The sequence below is a fragment of the Oncorhynchus mykiss genome, chromosome 3 (assembly GCF_013265735.2).
Source record: "Oncorhynchus mykiss isolate Arlee chromosome 3, USDA_OmykA_1.1, whole genome shotgun sequence".
Lineage (NCBI taxonomy): Eukaryota > Metazoa > Chordata > Actinopteri > Salmoniformes > Salmonidae > Oncorhynchus > Oncorhynchus mykiss.
This window is the reverse complement of record NC_048567.1, coordinates 47,202,124-47,228,864: the sequence shown is the minus strand read 5'-3', so window position 1 is coordinate 47,228,864 and position 26,741 is coordinate 47,202,124. Positions and strand designations below refer to the sequence as shown.

Here is a 26,741-nt window from a genome sequence, read left to right as displayed (position 1 = left end):
GTATTGCTTATTCAGGGATTTTTTTGTTCTTGAATGTAGGTGTCAACGATTAGAATTTGATGAACACTATCACATAGGCTATAATATTTTCCTAACATGCATGTTTTTCAAATCAGATGACTGAAAATGTATACATTTCAAATTCAAATATCATAGATGACCGCCTCCCCAGGTGGCTGGTGTGGAAATATGCGCAGAGGAAATGATGTGGTAATGGTCCTCTTATTACAGTGAGTTGCAGGCTACTTCCTCCTAGGATTTGCCGTAGCCTAGCTCTGCTACATGAAATATCCGCCTAGGGGTTATTACCGTTCGTAAATGGAGTGAAGAACACCAAAGCTTATGGAACTCTGGCGAAGTTACTGACCGCAATTTTGCGTTACTTTGGATTATGAACATTCGTTATATTGTAACATAGTATCGAAGCCGAAGTAGGGCAATGTCGGCTGAAACCGGAGTCTTGCATTTAAGAAACCAAACAAATAGGCTCTTGTCGGTGAATTTTCGGGATATAGCAGAATAGCCTGACTTGTGCAGTAAGCACATTAGGTTACGTCTGTGCGTCCTCAAATCACTTCATAAGTTTTACATGCAAGGTAAGTTGTTTTGGTTTGTTTATATATTTTATTAGGAATGTCTGGCTACCTGTAGGCTAGAGTCCTATGCGCAGCCTATACTTTGGACTTGCGGGGACCCTAAAGAGTACAAATGTAGCCCACTATCACAGTAGTTTTTTCGCTCAATAAGGCAGTGAGTGGCACATTCCTTCTCTCACAAGCTTTATGTCAACCAGATAAGGTTAATTTACCTATTTGAAATATTAGCCCTATTATTTAGGTCACTTTTTTTCAATCTGGAGAAACAGATTGTTTCTCCACTGTTGTGGAGGAAAACATTTGTGTTACTATTTACAGAAGCCTAGACAGGATCAACGTTACCACAAACACCAACTCAAACTCCCCTTGACTCAAGTATGTCAAGATATAGGCTATATTTGGGTATTTGTTTGGCGGCGATTTTTGATGCTCAGGGGTTCCAGTCACTCGTAGGCTCAAATGCGTCAAATTTTCTTTCACTTTGTTGGTGTGCCTTTTGTCATGTAGACTTTGTTGGGAGCATCACTCCTTGATCGTGTGTTTCCATCAAGCCCACGCTGGGCAATAAGCACCACAATGGTCCTGTAGCCAGAGTGGGGGAAGAACTATAAATATTTAACGAGATTGGGGCACACATTGAATACTCCCTGATAGTGTGCTGTCTGTGCACACAAAGTGAACTAACTAATTACTTTTGGCCTCACTTTGGCTACATTACATAATATGAACACTTTTTTTTTTATATAGCATGTACTTATTAAATATTTGTTCATTACGTTTTGCACGAGTATGTTTTAAGACAAACACTATCATAGAAATGAGGTGCAGAAAAAAAAGTGATCAAATGATCATGCGGCAAAGATTTGAAAGGCATTTCCTTGGCAAAGTAAGCAGACTGGTGCGTCTGAATCTGGTGCATATTTAATTTGAAAGGTATATGGATTTTTGTTTAACACTTACAGGTCATTGGTGTCATAATTTAGAGGTCCTGCTCTTCTCAATGAACTTCTCTCAGGTTATATACACACACAGTCAGTTATTGGCTGTGAATGTCAATCTTAATATTAGCAGTTGTCCCTTACTCCCTTCTAATTGATGAAACAAATCATCTCCTTACATCCCATGGGCATCAGTGTCTCTCTCTCCAGTGTGTCATAAAGTCTCCAAGGTTAGCCTCCATGCTAAAATGAGTCAAGAGGTCATGATGATGTGTAAATTCTCTGCTATCTGAGTCATCGGGTTACAGCTGCGACTACTATGTGAGATCATCGTAATGTGTCGAGGCAGGTATCGCCTAGAACCTTGAAAATAGTCTCTTTGAAGCTGATGATTGACTGCCCTACTGTTGCCATTGTCACACATGTGCACGATATGTGTATTGGCAGATGAATTTGGTCATGGAATAGACTTCTAGACAGCTTGGAATACACAAATGAGTGGTCGGTCACTGGTCATTTCTTTGGTTGGAATCAATATTGAAGGGAATCTATCTCAGTCTATGAAACAATGCTAGAAATGGTGCCTATAACTGATAGAAATGTATTTTGAGGAACGTTGTTAATAATAGTTTGTACCTACTAATGGAGCTGTGTGAGTGGTTGGTGAACTGGAGTGTCTCACTAAGGTTAGTTGATTCCTGGAGTCTGCTGATCACGGTTAGATAGCGCGACGTCAGTCAGTCTGGACGGGGACAGGGCTCCCACTCTATTCAGTTGAGGTGAAAGGTCCGTCTGACTTGTTTGTGCCTGCTCACCCATAACGTCCTGATAAGCTCTCTTTCTCCAGTGTCCCTCCTGACAATGTAATCATTGTGCTTCGGGCCAATGACACTAGTGGATGTTGTGGAAATCTATTGTAGACAACTCAGAGCGTTTGCGCTCCTTTCTTCCATAAAGATGTCAAGTTAATTTCAAGTAGCGGTCAAAGCAATGGTATCTTGCGTATGTGATTCTGGATATGACCATGTTCCCTTTGACGCTCCTTGATGTTTTTTTCAAAACTGTATTTGACTTATGGAGTATTATCTGCGAATCTCTAAAGGCTATTTGATTCATGCACCATTCACCTACTGGGGTATTATAATGGCGTACAGCAACCCGAAATGCTCTATTCTGATGTTTTTGTTCGTCCATTTCAACGCCAAGTGTTCATGTTGGGTTAGTGGGTTCAACATAGTTTCTGATTCATCATACTGTAATGTCAATTGTTTTTAACAGACGGTTTCTAATTCTCTCCCATAGACACGATCAAAGTAATTATTCCCACATTACATGATATCCACTTCCATTGGAGCAGATAGTCTGGCCTTTCCTCAGCAGATCCGTTCCGCAGCTGTTCTTTCAGAGCACCACAAAGTGTATAATTTGCCCACTGAGGCCTGAACATTTCAGAAAGCAGAGGCGCGAGAGAGAAAGAAAGAGCGCGATGGAAAGAATAGTCCTCCGACAGCAATCATTTCTCTGTGCACAGTAATTTGGCTGTCAGAAACAGCTGGCAGTATGGGCTGAGACAATAGCAGAGCAGGGGGAGAAGAGAAGGGTTTGCCTTGCTCGGAGACAGAGCGAGGGAGCCCTGGTTGGCCTGTTGGAGGATCAGGTTACACACACGCTGTCATTAACAGCAGACTGTGCCATGCACAGAGATGCAGTGCTTCAAGTCTGAGCAGGAATCTGGGGCTGGCTCAGGCGTGGTGGTGTAAGTGCCTCCGTCTCAAACCAGCCTGGGAGTGAGAGAGAAGAGCTTGTGTGAGAGAGAGCGGAGGAAGAGCGAGGGAGGCGGGACTTGGCGGAGACTCCGACGACAGACGAGCGATCTCCTATAGTCGCGCTGTGACGCCGGCGCGTTTTTGGATTCCAACCCATTTTAAACATTGCGTTTGAGCTACAGACTGCTGGGTTGTTGCATTGGATTCGTTTATTTCTTCTGCATCCACTAATACCAACCATTAGTTAACGGGGGCTGAGCTAGAGCTGCGTTTTGCTCTCCGACGCTTACAAGCTACAAGAGAGTCGTCAGAAGGTAGGAAGTTCTACATAGAAGATCATATGAAATCCCAGGACATAGTGCCTTAGACTACTGCAATGTGCTCGCATAGTTGCTGTCAAACTCCACACAGTTGTCAGTGACAACTTGGATATTCATTTCTCACTGAGCAAACAATTTCTGTACTTACAGCATTCTTATAAATGCATTTTTTTTATCAGGTTTTTGCTTGGTGGACCTTTTTTTTGTTTTAATTGACATTTGTCAATAAAACTCACGAGTTCAACTGTTTTATTTCAAATAGTTTTGTTTTCCTCGTATCCCTGGTTGTCCTGAAAAGCAAATGGCAAAACAGTTAATTGCTAGGCTAAATATGAGGGCAGAGAAAGCCGATGAATGAAAGTAGTGAATTTGAGCTTTTTCACTGTGGGATTTCCTGAGACTGATAAGGTTTTAAGGACCCATCAGCTGTGAGGTTGGCACTCTTGACCTTATGTGGCACTCTGACATGCGAGTAAATTGTACTTTTAGTTTTCTGTCTGGATTAGAGTTGGACCTGGCAGTTGTGGATGGGGCTGCGGCGGAACACAGCATGTGTGTGGCATTGCTTGTCCCCCCCCCCCCCCCCCCCCGATTTCCCACTGCTTTTTAAGACGGTGTTATTTTTAGTCAAAATCCTTGAGCCTTTAATAATCATAAGCCCTGTGCAGCCACAACATATCAGGATGAGTGCAGCCTCGTCGTCTGGGGCCTAGCTGGCCCTGCAGCCTCGGCTTGATGCTAGACAGGAAGTCAGACAGCGGCTGTGCCCCAGACAGACTTTGGTCCTACGTGTGTGTGTGTGTGTGTGTCTGCTTCCAGGATCTCCTTTGGTGGCTCTCCAGTGGGTTATTGATTTCAAGTTCTATTCTCTCTGCAAATGTGAGTGAAAGGCAAATCGAGAGGAGACTGGAGTCTGCTGTCTACGCAGACTAAAGCAGACACCGATACGCAGTGTTCCTGGCCTCTCCCACTACCCCGAGACTGCACTGGAGACCATCTGCAATACACATTTTATGAGCTCTTCACTCGCTTCAGAGCTCTTATCGCTCAGCTGTTAGGGGGAAAGTTATGGCTCTCTTTGGTTCTTCTGCCTTTCCCCATTCCTGGGCTTTGAAGTAGATGTAGTTTACGAGTAGAATTAAACAATGATCAATCCCCTATTTTTAGCAGTGACCTCTGTTTGATTGATCCCTTGATTTGTGTGATTTGTAGATTCATTTGGTTTGTTGAATTATTCCCTCATTTAGACCATTTTAAGGATTCCCTTCTTTAACTCAAGTCTGTTTGGAAAGTTAAAATGAGCAGGGTTAGAGATGTGGGGCATGTACGGTTTTGTGTGATGTAATAAGCTGATGGTGAAGATCTACAAAGATGCCGTTTTTGGCATGCCGTGTCAATGCTCAAAACATTTAGAATTGATCTGCTAGGATTTGTTTATCTGCCAGCAGATACCCATAGACTTAGTCATTGTGCTAGTGCTAGTTAGCATTGGCTCGCTAAACTATCTCAAACTTACTTTCATACTGGACACAGAGACATAAGAAATGGTATCCGTGAGTTCTTTTGACTCTGGGGAAGTAGATAAAGGGCCTCATTGCAAAAAATCCCGAAGTATCCCTTGAAGACTAACATTAGTGAAACCCTCGCTAATATCAAACATATGTGCGTCTGTGGTGTGTTGCAGTTCTTGGACTTCCTTTCCAATTTTGTGATGCTGTTATTTGTTCTCTCTCCATGGCTTCGTAAGGAAGCTAGTTAACACCTGAGGATTGAGGCAGAACAGGAGATTTCTACACATTTAGAAATAGCCCAAAATCTGTCGCCTATTACCTCTGTTCTCAAGGACATTATGTGAAACTTTTGTGTGCTCCTATGCTTCAAGATCAATGAGAGCAGATGGACTACAACGTCTTGTCGCCTATCCTCTGTAATTGAAGGAACAATTGAATGGGAGTTGGTCCCACTCCTACGAAGAATTCTCACTCAGGAATATAAAACAAACCCAGGTCATAATGCTTCTATTGACAGGAGGGTGTGACTGTGATGGTCCAGTAGTGCTGTGTGGGAAGCCTCAATCTGACAGGTAGACACGCAGGACTGGAGTGGGGGTGGTGTGTGTGTGTGTGTGTGTGTGGCCGGCTGGGGGGGGGGGGGGGCTGATCTTGTTAAGCCCACTCTCAATGGCAAAGTTCACTCTCTGCCACAGGACATCAATTCAATAGTAACGTATTGGAATTCTGTGCTTGGTGAGGTCGCCTATGATTCTTCTTCTCATTGCTACCGTACATTAAGGGCTTCGAGGGCAAAACTACAGTATCTCTGGATATTTGTCCGGGAGTCCAATATGACCAATCGGGTCTGACGGTGGAGAAGAGATGGAACAAGAGTCTGTGTGATACAAATCAAGGTGGTCTTGGAGAGCTGTGTCACTGCAGCACACTGAACTTCATCAGTGGGTCATTCAGAGGGAGAGTGTTTGTGCATTCCACTTCCTGCAAACATTGCTAAAGGTCATAGAGACGGTGTTTGAATTGGCCCTGCCGAGTGTTGTGATGGTGGTCCATACAGATAAATTTGCGGTGCCATGGTGACTGCTGCCGGTCGCAGTATACTCTGTCTATCAATATGCTGACTTCTTGTCTTGAATGTCTTCATCGTGGTGCTTGAATAATTGCCCTTGATATATCTCTGTAGCACAAAGCACATTTTTTTTGTTTTTTTTTGTTCAGGAATTCACTTGATGCTTGGGGTTTTAGTACATTTTTAGAGCTTCTGTGATTGTGCAATCGTACATTTTCCATTTCTTGCTTTCAAGTCTCACCTGTACAAAGTGTCAGCGGTTGAGGCTGAAAGCGACGGTTATGTTTCGTTCAGATCCTTTGCTGTATTCAATGGGATCAAACCCGCAGACATCTCCTCAATCCAATGTAATTTCAAAGTAAACAAGGTTGTTTTGACCATGTCATTTGTCCCTGCCAACATCTTTCATTCTACTCAGTGAGGAATTGATCATCTGAGACTAAGGAGAAACAAAATGGCCGTTCAAGTCTGACCATTTTCAGGAGGGTCTCTCTGGTCATTGTCGAAGCCAGAGTGATGGTAAAAAAAAAGTACTGCTGAAAGAAAATACATCTTTTGTCTCAGATTACAAGGGATACACACAGGGGCATGTGTATTATATCAGAAATGACCCTTTCCTGCACTGAACCCAAACCTGCTGCACTCACCTCTTACCAGGAAAGGAGTGTCAGTACTGTGAGTTTACAAGAAAAGGCCCATTTGCATTTGATGACATTCCTTACATTGTGAGAGAGTCTGCTGTTGAGTGAAGCCCTGGAGAGAAAAAGGAGAGAGAGAGAGAGCCCAGGCAGGGCTACGGCAGGGTCAGAATGGGCCACTGTGGGGTCCTGGGGGCCACGGAGAGCTGCCTGTGGGCTTTTAATCTCCCATTTGATGAGGCCCCTAGCAAGGGTGGAGGAGGATTTCCATAGCTTAATGAATGTTTTCTTCCAATGAGCAGATTTAGTGTGATTATGGCAACCTCCAGTTGTTAGCTGTCTTGCGTGCCGTAATTAATTAACGTAGCAGAGTTGTTTACGGCCCTGGAATTCTTTAGACTGTTTAGCTTTTACAGAGCTCTCTGTCCTCCTCTCTGTCTCCCTCTGGATTGTTCATGTTCTTTTGTTTGCATTTTTTTTATTGTAGGATGACACATTCTTGAAGTGTAATATCTCTAAATGGAAGTGCAAATGCTGCATGAATATGCAAGCCCCCCCCCCCCCCCCAAAAAAAAAAAACATCACACAAAACTGATGATTAATCATTGGATGAGTTAAACAGCAGTGCCTGGGTAAGACAGAAGTTGTCCTTGCTCTTGATTTTAAGCACTGCACTTAAACTTAAGTGGGGCATTTCACTGCTGTTCAATTGGAAGCAAGGCCATTTTCTTTGCCTTCCCATGCTCCTAGTACACTATAATAAAAAAAACACTAACATCTAATTTGTTGGTTGAAATTGGCACATTTTTTTCCAATTTGAATTGTTTTTTTAGTTTTGTATATGGCATATATGCAATCTGTTGTGCAGTTATGAGATACTCCTGTTTCTCATATAGCCTATAGTATTTATATTTGTCGTACGCCACACCTATCTTTAACTCTGACTATTCTCAGCTCTCTCTGTGGAGTTTCCAGACAGGTCTAGTGAACAACCGAATAAACACTGCAAATCTATGTCTGCTTTACTTTGTTTACTCTGATGCACTTGGCTGTTTGGCTGTGAGCAGCGATTGGTGGCATGTTTGATTCGATGTGCTGTGTGAGTCTGCTGTGTAAATGCAAGGTGAGCTCGCAGGGGGCTAGTTTGCCCCCAGCGCTGTCTGTGTCACACCCATATCTACCTCGGAGCGGGCCATCTGCGTGTTCCTGGTGTCACACTCCTCTCTGAGTGGGATGGGAACATGTGAGGGGAGGCATGGGCCCCGGAGCAGGCCAAGACTGGGTCAGCTGTGCCTTGCTCTGCCCAGCTCTCCCTGTGGATCCTCTGGGGCTATTTGTGCCATGGTAACTATGCCAGCGCCAGCTCAGACACAGATTCCACCTCCTGTCTCCCAGCTCGGCAGCCTGATGACTCAGCAGCTCCTGCAGGGCTCCCAGGCCCAAGCAACACACACACACACACACACACTCTCTCAATCACTCACTCAATATACTGTTATACAATGCATCGCACCAATCGTTACCTGAGCATATCACAACCGACCAAACAAACATATGATGGAGTCATGATGGTTGGGTAAAAGGGATGAATCCAACTATCTGGTGTATGCATGTGACTTGACAGTCAACACCGAAATGTTAATCTTGATGCAAATGTAGGGTTTTGAAAAGGAGCAGGGACTTTGAATCGTTTGAGAGAGAAGGAAGACTGCATGAAACTTGCTTATTTTCTCGAGCTGCCTTGACCACAACTTGGCCACATTTTTGTTTGGTCCCACTTGGTCCTCAAAGACAACATCTCAGCAAAGCCTTTCCACTGCCAACACCCACCCCTTCCAATCCCCTGCTTATGTACTTTATAGGGCGCTCTGTATTTGATCTCCCCTCTTGTGTTTTTTATCCTTCCCTTGGTCGACTATTACAGTGATACTAGATTCTATCCCAAGATACAGAAAATGGCAGGCGGGGGGGGGGGGGGGGAGCAGCACACCCCTGTCAGGATGTCGGCTCTGTTAACTCATTGCAACTAAGAGACTGCCAGAGATTTCAATATGCAGGGACAGAGGGAGCACAAACACACAACTCACAAAAATGTACTACTCTTTCTGTTTTGCTCAATGTGTTCTGCAGATGTTGCTGGCCTCGTTTGTCTCCAGCTTGCGGTCTAATATCAGGAGGAGCACATCTTAATCCCTCAGCCAAACTACTGCATCAGATCTCTCTGACTCTGCCTTGCCGAACCCAACTTGTTAATCTATCACCCGGCATTGGTGCAAGCTCAAGATGGCGGTAGGGTTTTTGCCTTTGATATGGTTCAAAAGCTAGGCTATCCTCTCTCAAATTGGGTTGCGTTCTTGTCTTTGTGCGGAGGCAGACTGCAGACGGTGACATTTTTTGTAAAAGATACCAAATGAAACACCCCATTTTTAGTTAAAGGCTAGAGGCAGATTAAGTGGAAGTGGCTGAGATGCATCGGGCAGATAATTGAGGTGATATATTAAGTGCCTGGAGGGACACATCCTGAATCACGGTGTTGGGGAGATCTGTGTCATTTTATGCCATCCCTGTCTGCTTCTGCACCCATGGTGTTTGTTGCAAAAATCTGGTAGTTACCCAAAATCAGGGGGGAACACCATAGTGCCCACGAAGCTCATCACTAAGCTAAGGACTCTGGGACTAAACACCTTCCAACAACCTCTTCCTCAACGTGAGCAAGACTAAGGAGCTGATCGTGGACTATAGGAAAAGGCGGGCCGAACAGGCCCCCATTAACATCGACGGGGCTGTAGTGGAGCGGGTCGAGTGTTTCAAGTTCCTTGGTGTCCACATCAACAAACTATCATGGTCCAAACATACCAAGACAGTTGTGAAGAGGGTACGACAAAACCTTTTCCACCTCAGGAGACTGAAAAGATTTGGCATGTGTCCCCAGATCATCAAAAGGTTCTACATCTGCACCATCGAGATCATCCTGACCGGCTGCATCACCGCCTGGTATGGCAACTGCTTGGCATCTGACCGTAAGGCACTACAGAGGGTAGTGCGAACGGCCCAGTACATCACTGGGGCCAAGATTCCTGCCATCCAGGACCTGTATAATAGGTGGTGCCAGAGGAAAGCCCATACAATTGTCAGACTCCAGTCACCCAATATACTTTTCTCTGCTACCAAACGGCAAGCGGTACCGGATCGCCAAGACTAGGACCAAGAGGCTCCTCAACAGTTTCCACCCCTAAGCCATAAGACTGCTGAACCAATAATAAAATCGCCAGTGGCGATTTCCCACATCCCTTTTGTACACTGATGCTACTCGCTGTTTATTATCTATGCATAGTCACTTCACCCTCACCTACATATACAAATGACCTCAAATAACCTGTACCCCCGCACACTGACTCTGTACCGGCGCCCCCTGTATATAACCTCATTATTGTTCTTATTGTCTTACTTTTTTATTTTAGTCTACATGGTCAATATTTTTTTAACCAACAGTGCAGTTCAAGAGTAGTTAAGGGCTTGTAAATAGGCATTTCACGGTAAAGTCTACACCTGTTCTATTCTGTGAATGTGACAAAGTTTGATTTGAAGAAGGTGGATATCTAGATTCTTCCAACCTGGATTTTGGGACTCACCCCATTGTCCTCCCTTAAGGCTGATACAAGCTTAATTCCATTGATCTATGTGAGTGTGGGTAGAGTCTAATTTTTGGAGCACCCTTTGGCAGCATGATACCCTCGCTGGTCCGTGCTGCCTAGATTCCCATTCACAAGGGGGCGACAGCTGGCTTTTTTTGTTTGTCTTCTTATTTGTGGTGAAAGCAAGCAAAAGTCATCTGCCCTTGCTATATGCTGCCCATAGTAGCTAGCTTTAGTCTGACTAAAAATGTAGCAAACTAGCTAGCCTTTTATAGCTTCCCATGTCTCCATGTGAATAATCTGATGTATAGTTGCGTAAAATATGCCCTGGCAAATATGTGTATACTTACAACATTATCCCTAATTTTGGTATGCTACTTCAATGTATTCATTCCCATATCAGCTAAAAATAGAATATAATTTTTAGTCATGGAGGAGAAGAAAAAAAGAAGCACGACTACAGCTGTTTTTACAAAATAGCATAGAATCACATAGTAATCCCTTCTAAGCAAAATACCTTGTTGGAGGATTCTAATGTTGTCTGGATTATATTTGGTTATCAGTGCAAAATGGGATGCTTATTCAATGCCAAGCTAAATCAAGACCGCAATCTTGAAGTGATTTTTGAAGTTGATTAGCTTCCCACATCTCCGTGTGAAATAATCTGATTTTATAATTGGATAAATATTATACTTGCCGGTGTAACCTAGAACATTATCACAAATTGTAATGAGGCTTGAATGTATTGTATGTACTCACATACAGTGGGGCAAAAAAGTATTTAGTCAGCCACCAATTGTGCAAGTTCTCCCACTTAAAAATATGAGAGAGGCCTGTAATTTTCATCATAGGTATACTTCAACTATGACAGACAAAATGAGGAAAAAAATCCAGAAAATCACATTGTAGGATTTTTAATTAATTTATTTGCAAATTTATGGTGGAAAATAAGTATTTGGTCACCTACAAACAGGCAAGATTTCTGGCAATCTCCCTCGGTCTGGGGCTCCATGCAAGATCTCACCCCGTGGGGTCAAAATGATCACAAGAACGGTGAGCAAAAATCCCAGAACCACACGGGGGGACCTAGTGAATGACCTGCAGAGAGCTGGGACCAAAGTAACAAAGCCTACCATCAGTAACACACTACGCCGCCAGGGACTCAAATCCTGCAGTGCCAGACGTGTCCCCCTGCTTAAGCCAGTACATGTCCAGGCCCGTCTGAAGTTTGCTAGAGAGCATTTGGATGACCTAGAAGATGATTGGGAGAATGTCATATGGTCAGATGAAACCAAAATATAACTTTTTGGTAAAAACTCAACTCGTTGTGTTTGGAGGACAAAGAATGCTGAGTTGCATCCAAAGAACACCATACCTACTGTGACGCATGGGGGTGGAAACATCATGCTTTGGGCTGTTTTTCTGCAAAGGGACCAGGATGACTGATCTGTGTAATGGAAAGAATGAATGGGGCCATGTATCGTGAGATTTTGAGTGAAAACCTCCTTCCATCAGCAAGGGCATTGAAGATGAAACGTGGCTGGGTCTTTCAGCATGACAATGATCCCAAACACACCGCCCGGGCAACGAAGGAGTGGCTTCGTAAGAAGCATTTCAAGGTCCTGGAGTGGCCTAGCCAGTCTCCAGATCTCAACCCCATAGAAAATCTTTGGAGGGAGTTGAAAGTCTGTGTTGCCCAGCAACAGCCCCAAAACATCACTGCTCTAGAGGAGATCTGCATGGAGGAATGGGCCAAAATACCAGCAACAGTGTGTGAAAACCTTGTGAAGACTTACAGAAAACGTTTGACCTCTGTCATTGCCAACGAAGGGTATATATATATATATAAAACTATTGAGAAACTTTTGTTATTGACCAAATACTTACTTTCCACCATAATTTGCAAATAAATTCATAAAAAATCCTGTAATGTGATTTTCTGGAGAAAAAAAAATCTCTTTGTCTGTCATAGTTGAAGTGTACCTATGATGAAAATTACAGGCCTCATCTTTTTAAGTGGGAGAACTTGCACAATTGGTGGCTGACTAAATACTTTTTTGCCCCACTGTATCAGCAAAAAAGGTCATGTTTTTGGCATAGGGGAAAAAGCACATGGCTCGCTTTTTTTATATTTTATATTTTATTTAAAATAGCCTGGAATCACTAGTTATTACTTCTAAACAAAATAATTTTATTTGGGGGGGGGGAATTAATAAAGCTACCATTTGGTTTATTGTCGCTGAGATAATATTTGGTTGCCAATGCAAAATAGACTACTTTGATGCATTCGGAAATTATTCAGACCCCTTGACTTTTCCCACATTTTTTTTTACAGCCTTATTCTAAAATGGATTAAATAGTGCCCCCCCTCCCTCAATCTCCACACAATACCCCATGATGACAAAGCAAAAACAGTTTTTTTTTGGTCAACATTTTTGCAGTATGATGCTGCCACCACCATGCTTCACCGTCGGGATGGTGCCAGGTTTTCTCCAGAGCGTCACATCGTGGTGGTTTCAATCTTCTTCAATTTAAGAATGATCCATCCTGGTCTTGGGGACCTTCAATGCTGCAGAAATGTTTTGGTACCCTTCCCCAGATCTGTGCCTCAACACAATCATGTCTCGGAGCTCTACGGACAATTCCTTCGACCTCATGGCTTGGTTTTTGCTCTGACATGCACTGTCATCTGTGGGACCTTATATAGACAGGTGTGTGCCTTTCCAAATTCTGTCCAATCAACTGAAATATACCACAGGTGGAATCCAAGTTGTATAAACATCTCAAGGATGATCAATGGAAACAGGATGCGCCTGAGCTCAATTTCAAGTCTCATTAGCAAAAGGTCTGAATATTTGAATAAGGTCTTTTTTTTATACATTTGCATAAATGTCAACCTGTTTTCTCTTTGTCATTATGGAGTATTGTGTGTGGATAAATAAAAGGTAATCTATTTTAGAATAAGGCTGTAACGTAACAAGATGTGGAAAAAGTCGAGGGGTCTGAATACTTTCCGAAGGCACTGTAGATCAGATCAAGGAACCAAGCGAGTTGGTGGTAACAAAAACCCGCTTCATTGCCTACACAACACTGCACCCACGGCTGTGCAAGGAATGATCAGGAACATTAACATTTTCATGTAGCACGGGAGTATGTAGGAGAGTAGTACAAGGAGCTGCCCCTTTTAGTGACAAAACGGTATGTGTCTGTACCCAGTGCTCATTTTTGGGTGGCACACTATTCACCTGCCCCCCTCCCTTTCCTTTTCAGTGCCCTCCCCTACCTGGTTGTCACTAGTTAACACAGTCAAAGTCATTATGGCTAAAGCCTGACCATTTATACCACTTTTCTTCTTAATCTGATTTCAAACCTAATCTTAACCTTAACCACGTTGCTAACCTCATGCCTAACCCTAACCTTACATTTTTGTAGCCAATTTGGACTTTGTGGCTGCATTATCCCCCGGTCCCTCTGCCCTCTCGTTGCCCCCTGGCCATACTTGTGTGTCCCCTGGGTGCCCCCCCCCCCCCCTCGGTCCTCTTACCCCCACGCTGCTCTGCACAGAGCCCATGATTATCTTTCAGTGGCAGCCTCTGTTTTGTGCTCTGATTTTAAAAAGGAGCAACATGTGGTCTGTGTGAGCCGGGCCATACAGACGCCGTTGGGGTAATGCTAACATTGCGTGCTTAATCATTTATGTCTGGGAGCCGGCACAAAGGCTTTGGGGGAAACACTGGGGTATTTATCAGCGGGCAGACACAAACACTGCCAAGATAACGGTCTGCCCTGGCTTAGTATGTCATGAACACGCTGCATGGGGAATAGGTGGCGGAATTGTAGGGAGTATTTTGGCCAACGGCAACAATCTTCAAGTCTTATCAATGTGGATTTGGTACAGGAATAGTTTGGAAAACATGCGTCCTCTTTATGGGGTGTGGATGTGTTGCTATGGAGTGGGGTGGGCTCTGTTTGAATCAGTCCGACAGGTCACAGCCGAAGTCAAACGGACGTAAATGTACATTTTATGTTGCTGTGCCTAAAGATACATGCAATATTGAATGGTTAGAGGCAGCCTCTTCATTTGGAATGTTTCTATTTGGGCTCCCTGCTGTGATCATCTCGTCCTCCTCCTCGTTCTCCTCCTGCGTCTGTCTGCTCCACTCGCTGCCAAGTAGGCTGTCTCTCTCTCCCAGTACAGCTCAGCCAATAGGAGAGCACTAGTCGCCCAATTGCTTGCCACTCAATGCCTTGTTGCCAGGACAACCGGAAGGCATGAGACCCACTTTACTTGAGCATTTTAAACTTGGTGTTGACTCTTTACTGAAAACAAGGAAAGGTCTTTTTTTTTTTCTCTCAGTAAAATTCCCCTCTGTCATGGTGCTCCTTTAGAAATAAATCCTTTACTTTCATATCTTTCTTTCTTTTTATCCTGTCACACCATTGGTGTGAATTCATTTCAGTGGACATAACAAAGGCATTTCTACAGAAGCTGCTAGTCAATTTATCTGTGTGATGCAAATAAATGTGTTTTGTCTTGTCAGGGAATCTTCTGAGTACATAGATTGTAAGCTATCCAGCAGGTCCACGTTTAGCGAACACACTATTCCAATGGAACTTCTACCCTGTCTTCCAGGTCTACAATGTTAGACGGCGACATGTTGTTCCTGGTCTTCACACTTCTGGTTTTACCCTCCTCCAGCGTGAAAGGTGAGTTAATAAAAATGTCTGTCAAGGGCATGATTTGGCTCTCATTCTGTCCCCGTGCCGCTCTCCCTCTCCCCACGCTGTCTTGCAGCATTTTTTAACAACTGCAGTGACAGGCTCTCAGACTGAGCTCTGGGAGAACTGAGGATTTCACACTGTCACTGTCTGGCTGGCTGGGGATACTTATTATTCTGCATCATCTACTTTAGTGTAGCAGCTAAATGATAACTCTCAAATCAAAGAGAGAAGAAAATGAGGAAGGTTGAATATACCAAAGCTCCTGCACTAAGATGACCACTATGACCATGATATTCACAATGCCGAGCAGCCACACAGTATACTGTATGCCATTTATCGATGGTTAAATGTGTTTTTCCTTTTCGGCTCTGTCCCATGTCTGACTGTGTTTCCTGTGCAGATGAGGGGAGTGTGCGCGACTACGAGTGTGCGTGCGATGGGCCGTCATGCGACGGAGGAGACCGGTGTTTTGGTCAGCAGTGCTTCTCGGCCCTCTCCGTCCAGAATGCCATTTCCGTCCAGCAGAAGGGATGCATTGTGGGCCGGAGTGAGGAGTCCATAAGTTGCGAAAGCCCCCCATCCCATAACCCGACGGTGGAGTGCTGCCATGGCGACCTTTGCAACATGAATGTCACAGTGGCAACACCAGCGAGAGGTGACACATTTATTCTCACGGGATTCATCACGCTCATGCTTTTATCCCGCCCTCAACGTAGGCTTAGCACTAGCAATGTGCTGACTCACAAACATTTCTACTACCGATACCGACCTACCTAAGCAGCACATCACCACTTTGCACATAGATCTAGCTAATGACACATTTTACATTCAGTGTGTTCATTTGTGTGAAGGCCATTTGGGGACCTAAGTGAATAAACAACAAAACTACCAGAAAATGTGTTATATTCTCTTCAATGATGGAGAATTACAAGCGTTCGTTGATTTCTCCGATCTCCTCCTTTTTTTTCTTTCTTTTTCTTTTTTTTAACAGATGAGGAAGTGATGCCTGCCTTGCAAGGCATTGAGTGTGTGTGTGAGGGGCGGTCGTGTGATGGCGGAGAGCGCTGTACGGGCCAGCAGTGTTTCTCCTCTGTCAAGATCAGTGACGGGTTTGTGGTTCACCAGAAGGGCTGCCTTCGGGATGACGACCAGGGGAGAGCCACCTGCGCCACCCCTCCTTCTCCCAGCCACATAGTCAAGTGTTGCCAGGGGCACCTGTGTAACCTGAACCTCACTGTGGAAGCACCAGCGAAAGGTAACCCACCACCCTGTTTTCACTGAAATCATTACTATGTACTTGAATTTTTCCATTATCTTGGCCTCACCGAAGCTTTCGCACTTTGTTTCATAATTTATTTAGATTTAATTAGTGGTACAGATATGCATTAAAGCAGCAATCAGCAGTTGAAACAATAACAGAGTACTCCCTGCCCCTTATCCCGGGTAAAAAGCTGTGGGATGGGGCACGAGAAATGTTACCACTCTCAAATTCATGGACAGCACTATAGGATGCAAGGACTGACAATCCATGGTATCATCATTATTATATTTTTGGAGGCTATAAAGTGTGTCTTTACATTTATTTGGTTTACACACAGGAAAGCTAATGTTTATATGGGGAATAACTTGCTCCTGGGTGAAGCTTGCCCTAAGTACAGATCCGCTTCCCCCATTCTTAACCATTAGTGGGGAAAATTCTAAACTGACCTAAGATCAGCGTCTAGGGGCAACTTCACCCTACTGTCTTCCTGTTACCTGTATAGAGGATAAAGTGAAGTCTGTCGGCGAGCATGAGTGTGTGTGCGAGGGGCGCTCGTGTGCCACCGGGCGGCGCTGTGTAGGCCAGCACTGCTTCTCCAGTCTGACGGTCAGCGACGGAGCCCTGGTCTCCCAGAAGGGCTGCTTCAAGGTGTACGAGCAGAGCAGGATGACCTGCAAGACGCCGCCCTCCCGCGACCAGATCGTGGAGTGCTGCCAGGGCCACCTGTGTAACCTGAATATCACCGTGGAGCTGCCTGTCATGGGTAAATAAATGCACTTGCGTCCCAAATGGAACCATATTCCCAGAGTAGTGCACTACATAGGGAATAGGGTGCCATTTGGGATCCGCAATCAATGGCTCACATTAATTTATATGCATCCCTATTCTAATGAGAGGTCTGCGTGATGCACATTTGCATTCAAACCAAGGTTATTCATGCCAGGAAAACGAAAACATTTCTGTGCCATATGCTCTCGGTGATCTGCTGTCTCTAATGGATTCGCTGACACGGTTCACAGGCAGGTGCTCAATTGATAAACCAGTGGTGACGAGGCGCTGTGATTTTCTTTGGGATATACTTTTCTTACCCATTCATTCATGATGCTCTACCAGTTTATCCTTATTGTCAGGCCAAGTGCAAACAGGACTCTAGGAATCCTCTTTTCCAATTAGGACTGTCTGTAACCGTCTATAAGGGTTAGTTCTGCCCGCGTTTAAGGTCCGAGGGAGGCTCATTCCATCCACTTGGCCATTCTCCAGCGAGGGCACCACGCCAGGGTGTGTGAAATTGTCTGCCTTAGCCGTTTGCTGCACGGCCATCTATTGGTTTGCTTTTCAGGGTCGGTGTGGCGGTTACACCCGGAGCACCTCTACAGCAGAGGAGGGGAGAGTCTCGAGAGAAGAGACGGACCTTTTGAATATTGTTTAGTCACGGTCTACTTCCTCCTCTGTCCTCTCTGAGATTGTCAGCGTGGTTTGACACAGAGCTCTGGGGCAAAGCAGAACAGAGGACACTGAGATGCGTCCCAATTGGCACCCTATTCCCTACGGCAGTGGTTCCCACATCCGGTCCACAAGTACACCCAACAGTATACATTTTATCCCCAGACAAACACACCACATTCAACTCAAGGGCTTGATGATTAGTTGACAAGTTGAGTCAGCTGTGCTTGTCTGGGGCCACAATAAAAATGTGTACTTTTAGGGGGGTTGGGAAACACTGCCCTACGTGGTGCACTCCTTTGGACCAGGACCCAAAGGTTAGTTTACTAGGGAATAGGGTGCCATATGAGACACAGGCGAAATACCATGTATAGCTGTGGTCACCCAACTCTGTTCTATGAACCTCAATGACTACTCTCCCACCCCCAGTAAAAAGAGTGTGTGTGTATCCACGTTAGATATTTCAGCAAAAAAAAGAAACGTCCCTTTTTCAGGACCCTGTCTTTCAAAGAGACCGATCATTCATTGTTAAGGGTTTTAACACTGTTTCCCATGCATGTTCAATGAACCATTTAACAATGAATGAACATGCACCTGTGGAACAGTCATTAAGACACTAACAGCTTACAGACAGTAGGAAATTAAGGTCAAAGTTATGAAAACATAGGACACTAAAGAGGCATTTCTACTGACTCTGAAAAACACCAAATGAAAGATGCCCAGGTTCCTGCTCATCTGTGTGAACGTGCCTTAGGCATGCTGCAAGGAGGCATGAGGACTGCAGATGTGGCCAGGGCAATAAATTGCAATGCCCGTACTGTGAGACGCCAAAGACAGTTGTACACGGAGACGGGACGGACAGCTGATCGTCCTCGCAGTGGCAGACCATGTGTAACAACACCAGGATTGGTACATCTGAACATCACACCTGCGGGATAGGTACAGGATGGCAACAACTGCCCGAGTTACACCAGGAACACGCAATCCCTCCATCAGTGCTCAGACTGTCCTCAATAGGCTGAGAGAGGCTGGACTGAGGGCATGAAGGCCTGTTGTCTGGTGAGGACCTGCCTTACTACATCACCAGCATCAACGTCGCATATGGGCACAAACCCACCGTTGCTGGACCAGACAAAACTGGCAAAAAGTGCTCTTCCCTGACGAGTCAATGTTTTGTCTCACCAGGGGTGATGATCGGATTCACGTTTATCATCGAAGGAATGAGCCTTACACTGAGGCCTGTACTCTGGAGCGGGATCGATTTGGATGCGGAGGGTCCATCATGGTTTGGGGCGGTGTGTCGCAGCATCATCGGAATGAGCTTGTTGTCATTGCAAGCAATCTCAAAGCTGTGCGTTACAGGGAAGCCATCCTCCTCCCTCATGTGGTACCCTTCCTGCAGTCTCATCCTGACATGACCCTCCAGCATGACAATGCCACCAGCCATACTGCTCGTTCTATGTGTGATTTCCTTTAAGACAGGAATGTCAGTGTTCTGCCATGGCCAGCGAAGAGCCCGGATCTCAATCCTATTGAGCATGTCTGGTGCCTGTTGGATCGGAGGGTGAGAGCTAGGGCCATTCCCCCCAGAAATGTCCGGGAACTTGCAGGTGGCTTGCTGGAAGAGTGGGGTAACATCTCACAGCAAGAACTGGCAAATCTGGTGCAGTTCATTAGGAGGAGATGCACTGCAGTACTTAATGCAGCTAGCTGGTGGTCACACCAAATACTGACTATTACTTTTGACCCCCCCCCCCCCCCCCCCCTTTGTTCAGGGACACATTGTTCCATTTGTGTTAGTCACATGTCTGTGTAACTTGTTCAGTTTATGTCTCAGTTGTTGAATCTTATGTTCATACAAGTATTTACACATGTTAAGTTTGCTGAAAATCAACTCCGTTGACAGTGAGAGGACGTTTCATTTTTTGCATATACAGTTGAAGTCGGAAGTTTACGTACACTTAGGTTGGAGTCATTAAAACTAATTTTTTAACCGTTCCACAAATTTCTTGTAAACAAACTATAGTTTTGGTAAGACGTTTAGGACATCTACTTTGTGCATGACACAAGTCATTTTTCCAACAATTGTTTAGACAGATTATTTCGCTTATTCACTGTATCACAATTCCAGTGGGTCAGAAGTTTACATGCACTAAGTTGACTGTGCCTTTTTAAATAGCTTGGAAAATTCCAGAACATGATGTTATGGCTTTAGAAGCTTCTGATAGGCTAATTGACATCATCTGAGTCAATTGGAGGTACACCTGTGGATGTATTTCAAGGCCTACCTTCAAACTCAGTGCCTCTTTGCTTGGCATCATGGGAAAATCAAAGGAAATCAGCCAAGACCTCAGAAACAAAATTGTAGACCTCCACAAGTCTGGTTCATCCTTGGGAGCAATTTCCAAATGGCTGAAGGTAGCACATTCATCTGTACAAACAATAGTACCCAAGTATGAACAGCATGGGACCACGCAGCCATCATACCGCTCAGGAAGGAGACGCGTTCTGTCTCCTAGAGATGAACTTACTTCGGTGCGAAAAGTGCAAATCAATCCCAGAACAACAGCAAAGGACCTTGTGAAGATGCTGGAGGAAACGGGTACAAAAGTATCTATATCCACAGTAAAACGAGTCCTATATCGACATAACCTGAAAGGCCGCTCAGTAAGGAAGAAGCCACTGCTGCATAACCGCCAAACCGCTAGACTACGGTTTGCAACTGCACATGGGGACAAAGATTGTACTTTTTGGACAAATGTCCTCTGGTCTGATGGAGAAAAAAAAATAGAACTGTTTGGCCATAATACCCATCGTTATGTTTGGAGGAAAAAGGGGGAGGCTTGCAAGCCGAAGAATACCATCCCAACCGTAAAGCACGGGGGTGGTAGCATCATTTTGTGAGGGCGCTTTGCTGCAGGAGGGACTGGTGCACTTCACAAAATAGATTGCATCATGAGGCACGAAAATGATGTGGATATATTGAAGCAACATCTCAAGACATCAGTCAGGAAGTTAAAGCTTGGTCGCAAATGGGTCTTCCAAATGGACGATGACCCCAAGCACACTTCCAAAGTTGTGGCGAAATGTCTTAAGGACAACACAGTCAAGGTATTGGAGTAGCCATCACAAAGCCCTGACCTCAATCCTATAGAAAATGTGTGGGCAGAACTGAAAAAAACGTGTGCGTGCAAGGAGGCCTACAAACCTGACCCAGTTACACCAGCTCTGTCAGGAGGAATGGGCCAAAATTCACCCAACTTATTGTGGTAAGCTTGTGGAAGGCTACCTGAAATGTTTGACCCAGGTTAAACAATTTAAAGGCAATGCTACCATATACTAATTGAGGCTATGTAAACTTCTGATCCACTGGGAATGTGATGAAAGAAATGCGTCTCTTTACTATTATTCTGACATTTTACATTCCTAAAATAAAGTAGTAATTTTTACTTGGATTAAATGTCAGGAATTGTGAAAAACTGAGTGTAAATGTATTTGGCTAAGGTGTATGTAAACTTCCGACTTCAACTGTACACACACACACACACACACACACACACACACACACACACACACACACACACACACATATATGTGGACACCACTTCCAATTAGTGGATTTGGCTAAATCAAATCTTCTGTAAACTAACAAATGCTTCTAAAAACATTAAACTAACAAGAGTGAGTTACCCTAATATATATTTTGTTGACAAGACCATCTTGACTTTTTTCCTCATTTTGTTACAAAGTGGGATTCAAATGGATGAAATTGTGACTATTGTATCAAATCAAGCACACAGCCATGACATCTACATAGACACACATTGGCACTATGACGGCCTTACGGGGAGCTCAGTGACTTTCAACATGGCACCGTCATAGGATTCCACCTTTCCAACAAGTCAGTTCGTAAAATTTCTGCAACGGTAGAATTGTCCCGGTCAACTAAGTGCTGTTATTGTGGGGTGGAAACGTCTCGGCGCAACAACGGCTCAATCGCTTGGTGGTAGGCCCCACAAGCTCACAGAACAGGACCGCCGAGTGCAGAAGCGGAGGCTATTTTAGCAGCAAATGGGGGACCAATTTCATATTAATGCCAATGATTTTGGAATGAGTTCTTCCACACCGATCTCAACAAACCATTTCTGTATGGACCTCACTTTGTGCATGGGAGCATTGCCATGCTGAAGCACGAAAGGGCCTTCCCCAAACTGTTGCCACAAAGTTCAGGACACAGAATCGTCTAGAATGTCATTGTATGCCCTAGCGTTAAGATCTCGAACCATGAAAAACATCCGCAGACCATTATTCTTCCTCCTCCAAACTTTACAGTTGGCACTATGCTTTGGGGCAGGTAGCATTCTCCTGGTATACCCTGATTCGTCAGTCAGACTGCCAGATGGTGAAGCATGATTCAGCACTTCAGAGAACATGTTTCCTCTGCTGTGGCGGTCACAAAATTCTGTGAGACGGTGATTTGTCAATCAAATGATTGACTCTTGATTAACAAACACATGTATTATCTCCTTGCTTCTCTTGGCCTCGATAAGCCACTGGCGCATAACTTTTTGTACTATTTTTCAGTAGAATCAAATGGCGTACTCGGAAGTTATCCTTATGTTAGGTCCTGATCTGGCTATGCCATATGGCTGTGGGCTTCACTTGTTTTTCTTAGAATTCTGTGGCATAATTTTATAGTATGAAGAATACAATTGAACAAAGCTGAATAAAATAAAGGATATTTTCTCCAAGATTTGAAGGAGTGCGTACGAGGCTATTTTGTTGAGCGGTTAACAAGTAAATCGGTACTCCTATATGCTTAATTTAGAGTTAATGTAACTTTAGTAGTTCTTAAAGCGTTGGGCTATATGTTTTGATTTTTAATAAATTGAAAGACGTGAGTTTGCACAGGCTGTACACACTTCATCAGTCTCTTATTCACAATTTGACAAGCACTTGATAATGCCTCAAATTTCCCGTTGACATCCCCTTTGTGTGGCTGTAATGCACGCCATTAATTAAGTCAATGACGTTGTGCCCTTGGGCTAAATATAATCATTATAATTCCCTTCTCCCTGAGTGCTGAGTGCTCCGAAGCACCTCTCACTCCTCTTCATCCATGTAATCGGGTCTTTCTCACAGGCTATAAGTGAAGATCGACACATCGGGGACATAACTGCGTGCGTCCTTATCCAATTCCCTGGTGCATATTGAAGATAATGGAAGAACTGTCCACATTTACTTTTTGTCAGCAACAATATGAGTAGGCCTAATGAACAGCAAAAGCACTCGCCTATGTCAATGTCCTTGCCCCCATATTACCAAAGTTGACTTATTCTGTGCAATAAATAAATATTCCAAACATAGTCTGGGACAGTTGTGGAATGCGATAGATCCCAAAGTAATACAAAATAAGTTTTACGTGATGAGGCTGACGCAACGTTTAGTTTAACATTTTCATAAACTGTGTAACGTACACGCTGGGAGTCGGAAAGCAAGTGCAGGTGGTGAGTTTAATAATGAACGGAACATCAAACAATATAACAAACACGAGCCATGCTGGTTAAGTGTGCCTTGAATTTGAAATAAATCACTGACAGTATCACCAGCAAAGCACCATCACACCACCACCTCCATGCTTCACAGTGGGAACCACACATGCAGAGATGATCTGTTCACCTACTATGCGTCTCACAAAGACACAGTGGTTGTAACTAAATATCTCAAATTTGGACTCATCAGACCAAAGGACAGATTTCCACCAAATGTCTGTCTGCTCGTGTTTCTTGGCCCAAACGAGTCTCTTCATCTTACTGGTGTCCGTTAGTAGTGGTTTCTTTGCAGCAATTTGACCATGAAGGCCTGATTTACGCAGTCTCCTCTGAACAGTTGATATTGAGATGTCTGTTACTTGAACTCTGAAGAATTTATTTGGGCTGCAATGTTTGAGGCTGGTAATTCTATTGAACTTAACCTCTGCATCAGAGGGAACTCTGGGTCTTCCTTTCCTGTGATGTTCCTTATGAGAACTAGTTTAATCACAGCGCTTAAAGGGTTTTTGCGTCTGCACTTGAAGAATCTTTCAAAGTTCTTGACATTTTCCAGATTGACTGAACTTCATGTCTTAAAGTAATGGACTGTCGTTTCTCTTTGCTTATTTGAGCTGTTCTTGCCATAATATGGACTTGGTCTTTTACCAAATAGGGCTATCCCCACCTACCTTGTCACAACACAACTGATTGGCTCAAACGCATTAACCTTTCTGATCTCCCCATCCCGGATCCGGGTTCGTGAATACAGACTCAAGCTCATTACCATAACGCAACGTTAACTATTCATGAAAATCGCAAATGAAATGAAATAAATATGCTAGCTCTCAAGCTTAGCCTTTTGTTAACAACACTGTCATCTCAGATTTTCAAAATATGCTTCTCAACCATTGCAAAACAAGCATTTGTGTAACAGTATTGATGGCTAACGTAGCATTTAGCATTAGCATTCAGCTGGCAACATTTACACAAAAAAACAGAAAAGCATTCAAAAAAATCATTTACCTTTGAAGAACTTCAGATGTTTTCAATGAGGAGACTCTCAGATAGCAAATGTTCAGTTTTTCCTGAAAGATTATTTGTTTAGGACAAATCGCTCCGTTTTCTGCGTCACGTTTAGCTATGAAAAAAACCCTGTATCCAGGATTGTGTAAATCTATCAGCAAGCTCATTAGCATAACACAACGTTAACTATTTATGAAAATCGCAAATGAAATGAAATAAATATGCCATCTCTCAAGCTTAGCCTTTTGTAAACAACACTGTCATCTCAGATTTTCAAAATATGCTTCTCAACCATAGGAAAACAATCATTTGTGTAAAAGTAGCTAGCTAGAGTTAGCATTTCGCGTTAGCATTTAGCGTTAGCATTAGCGTTACCATCCAGCACGCAACATTAACAAAAACATAAAAGCCTTCAAATAAAATCATTTACCTTTGAAGAACTTCTGATGTTTTCAATGAGGATACTCTCAGTTAGATAGCAGATGCTCAGTTTTTCCAAAAAGATTCCTTGTGTATTAGAAATAGCTCCGTTTTATACATCACATTTGGCTACCAAAAAAAATCCATAAATTCAGTCCTCAAAACGCAAACTTTTTTCCAAATTAACTCCATAATATCGACTGAAAACATGGCAAACGTTGTTTAGAATCAATCCTCAAGGTGTTTTTCACATATCTCTTCATTGATACATCGTTCTTGGAAACATGCTTTCTCTCCTGAATCCCAGGAGAAAATGCCTGCACCTGAAGATTACGCACAAATTTAGACAAAGGACACCGGGCGGACCTCTGGAAAATGTAGTCTCTTATGGCCAATCTTCCAATGATATGCCTACAAATACGTCACAATGCTGCTAAGACCTTGGGCGAACGACAGAAAGTGTAGGCTCATTCCTTGCGCAATCACAGCCATATAAGGAGAGAATGGAAAACAGAGCTTCAGAAATTCTGCTAATTCCTGGGTGATGCATCATCTTGGTTTCGCCTGTAGAATGAGTTCTGGGGCACTTACAGACAAAATCTTTGCAGATTCTGAAACTTCAGAGTGTTTTCTTTCCAAAACTGTCAAGAATATGCATAGTCGAGCATCTTTTCGTGACAAAATATCGCGCTTAAAACGGGAACGTTTTTTATCCAAAAATGAAATAGCGCCCCTAGAGCTCTAAGAGGTTAAGAAGGAAAGACATTCCACACATTTAACAAGGCACGTCTGTTAATTGAAATGCATTCCAGGTGACTACCTCATGAAGCTGGTTGAAAGAATGCTAATAGTGTGCAAAGTTGTCATCAAGGCAAAGGGTGGATACTTTGAAGAATCTCAAATGTAAAATATATTTAACACTTTTGTTTACTACATGATTCCATCCGTGGTATTTCATAGTTTTGATATCTTCACTATTATTCTACAATGTAGAAAATAGTAAAAATAAAGAGAAACCCAGGAATGAGCAGCTGTGTCCAAATGTTTTACTCTATGTACCTAGGTGTTCAAATGAACTTAAACCCCTTTCTTCTCCTCGTAGCAGGCGACCTTCCCAACTACAGCTTGACTACACTGGCCATCGTCATCGTGGCTCCGGTCATCGTGCTCATCGTCCTCTCAGGCATCGCCATCCTGGTGTTCAGACGGATCCACCAGAACCAGATGGAGAGGCTGACGGCCCGGGAGGCGGAGTACGGCACCATAGACGGACTCATAGCCTCCAACGTGGGGGATAGCACACTGGCGGTGAGTAGGACATGATCATACTGCACCATACCAGGGCCCATGTTATCAGAATTTCAGAGTAGGAGAGCTTTACAAGGATCAGGTCCTGCCTGTCCATAATGTAATTTCATTGTGATCTAAAAGTTAACTGATCCTCGATCAGCACTCTACTCTGAGAGGCTTTAGAAATATGGGCCAAGGTCTGGGATGGGCTGGGTGGGGAGCTGTGGTTTGTGGTTAGTCCACACAGTACAGCACTGAAAACATTTATGGACTCTCAAGCTATGTGATTATGTTGAGCATTTTTGTGTGCACTAGACTAGAGTGCGTGCTAGGTAGTCATGCACTCCATGGTCCTGGGTGTTCATGTAGTTGGCCTATATCAACTGTGCTGGGATTAATTTTCTGCCCTCTCAATTGGGAATGAAAGTATTTATTCTACCAATGTGATGGAAAATGGGCATCTTGTTTTACCAGAGAAAATGGAGTCTATCACGGATACACATGATTTCAACAAAATTGCTCGTTTTGTAGAATTTTTGCATACTGTCGTGAAAGAATGCTTTGAGCTCGCAACTGTA

The 26,741-nt window shown here is 43.8% G+C and overlaps 1 protein-coding gene across 3 annotated transcripts in view; it reads left to right on the top strand.

The window, feature by feature from the left end:
* Positions 1-201: 201 nt before the first annotated feature.
* Positions 202-26,741, top strand: part of LOC110520052 (activin receptor type-1) — a 40,182-nt gene continuing 13,642 nt past the window's right edge. Inside the window, exons 1-6 of one of the 3 annotated variants that reach the window (XM_021597034.2) lie at positions 202-596; positions 15,107-15,180; positions 15,596-15,850; positions 16,187-16,450; positions 16,959-17,219; positions 25,979-26,181. In XM_021597034.2, coding sequence (XP_021452709.2) covers positions 15,114-15,180; positions 15,596-15,850; positions 16,187-16,450; positions 16,959-17,219; positions 25,979-26,181 — 1,050 coding nt within the window. In that variant the 5' untranslated portion in view covers positions 202-596; positions 15,107-15,113. Of the gene's footprint in view, positions 597-3,118; positions 3,615-15,106; positions 15,181-15,595; positions 15,851-16,186; positions 16,451-16,958; positions 17,220-25,975; positions 26,182-26,741 lie in introns of those variants that run through there. The other 2 variants (XM_021597030.2, XM_021597031.2) reach the window with 2 other exon arrangements.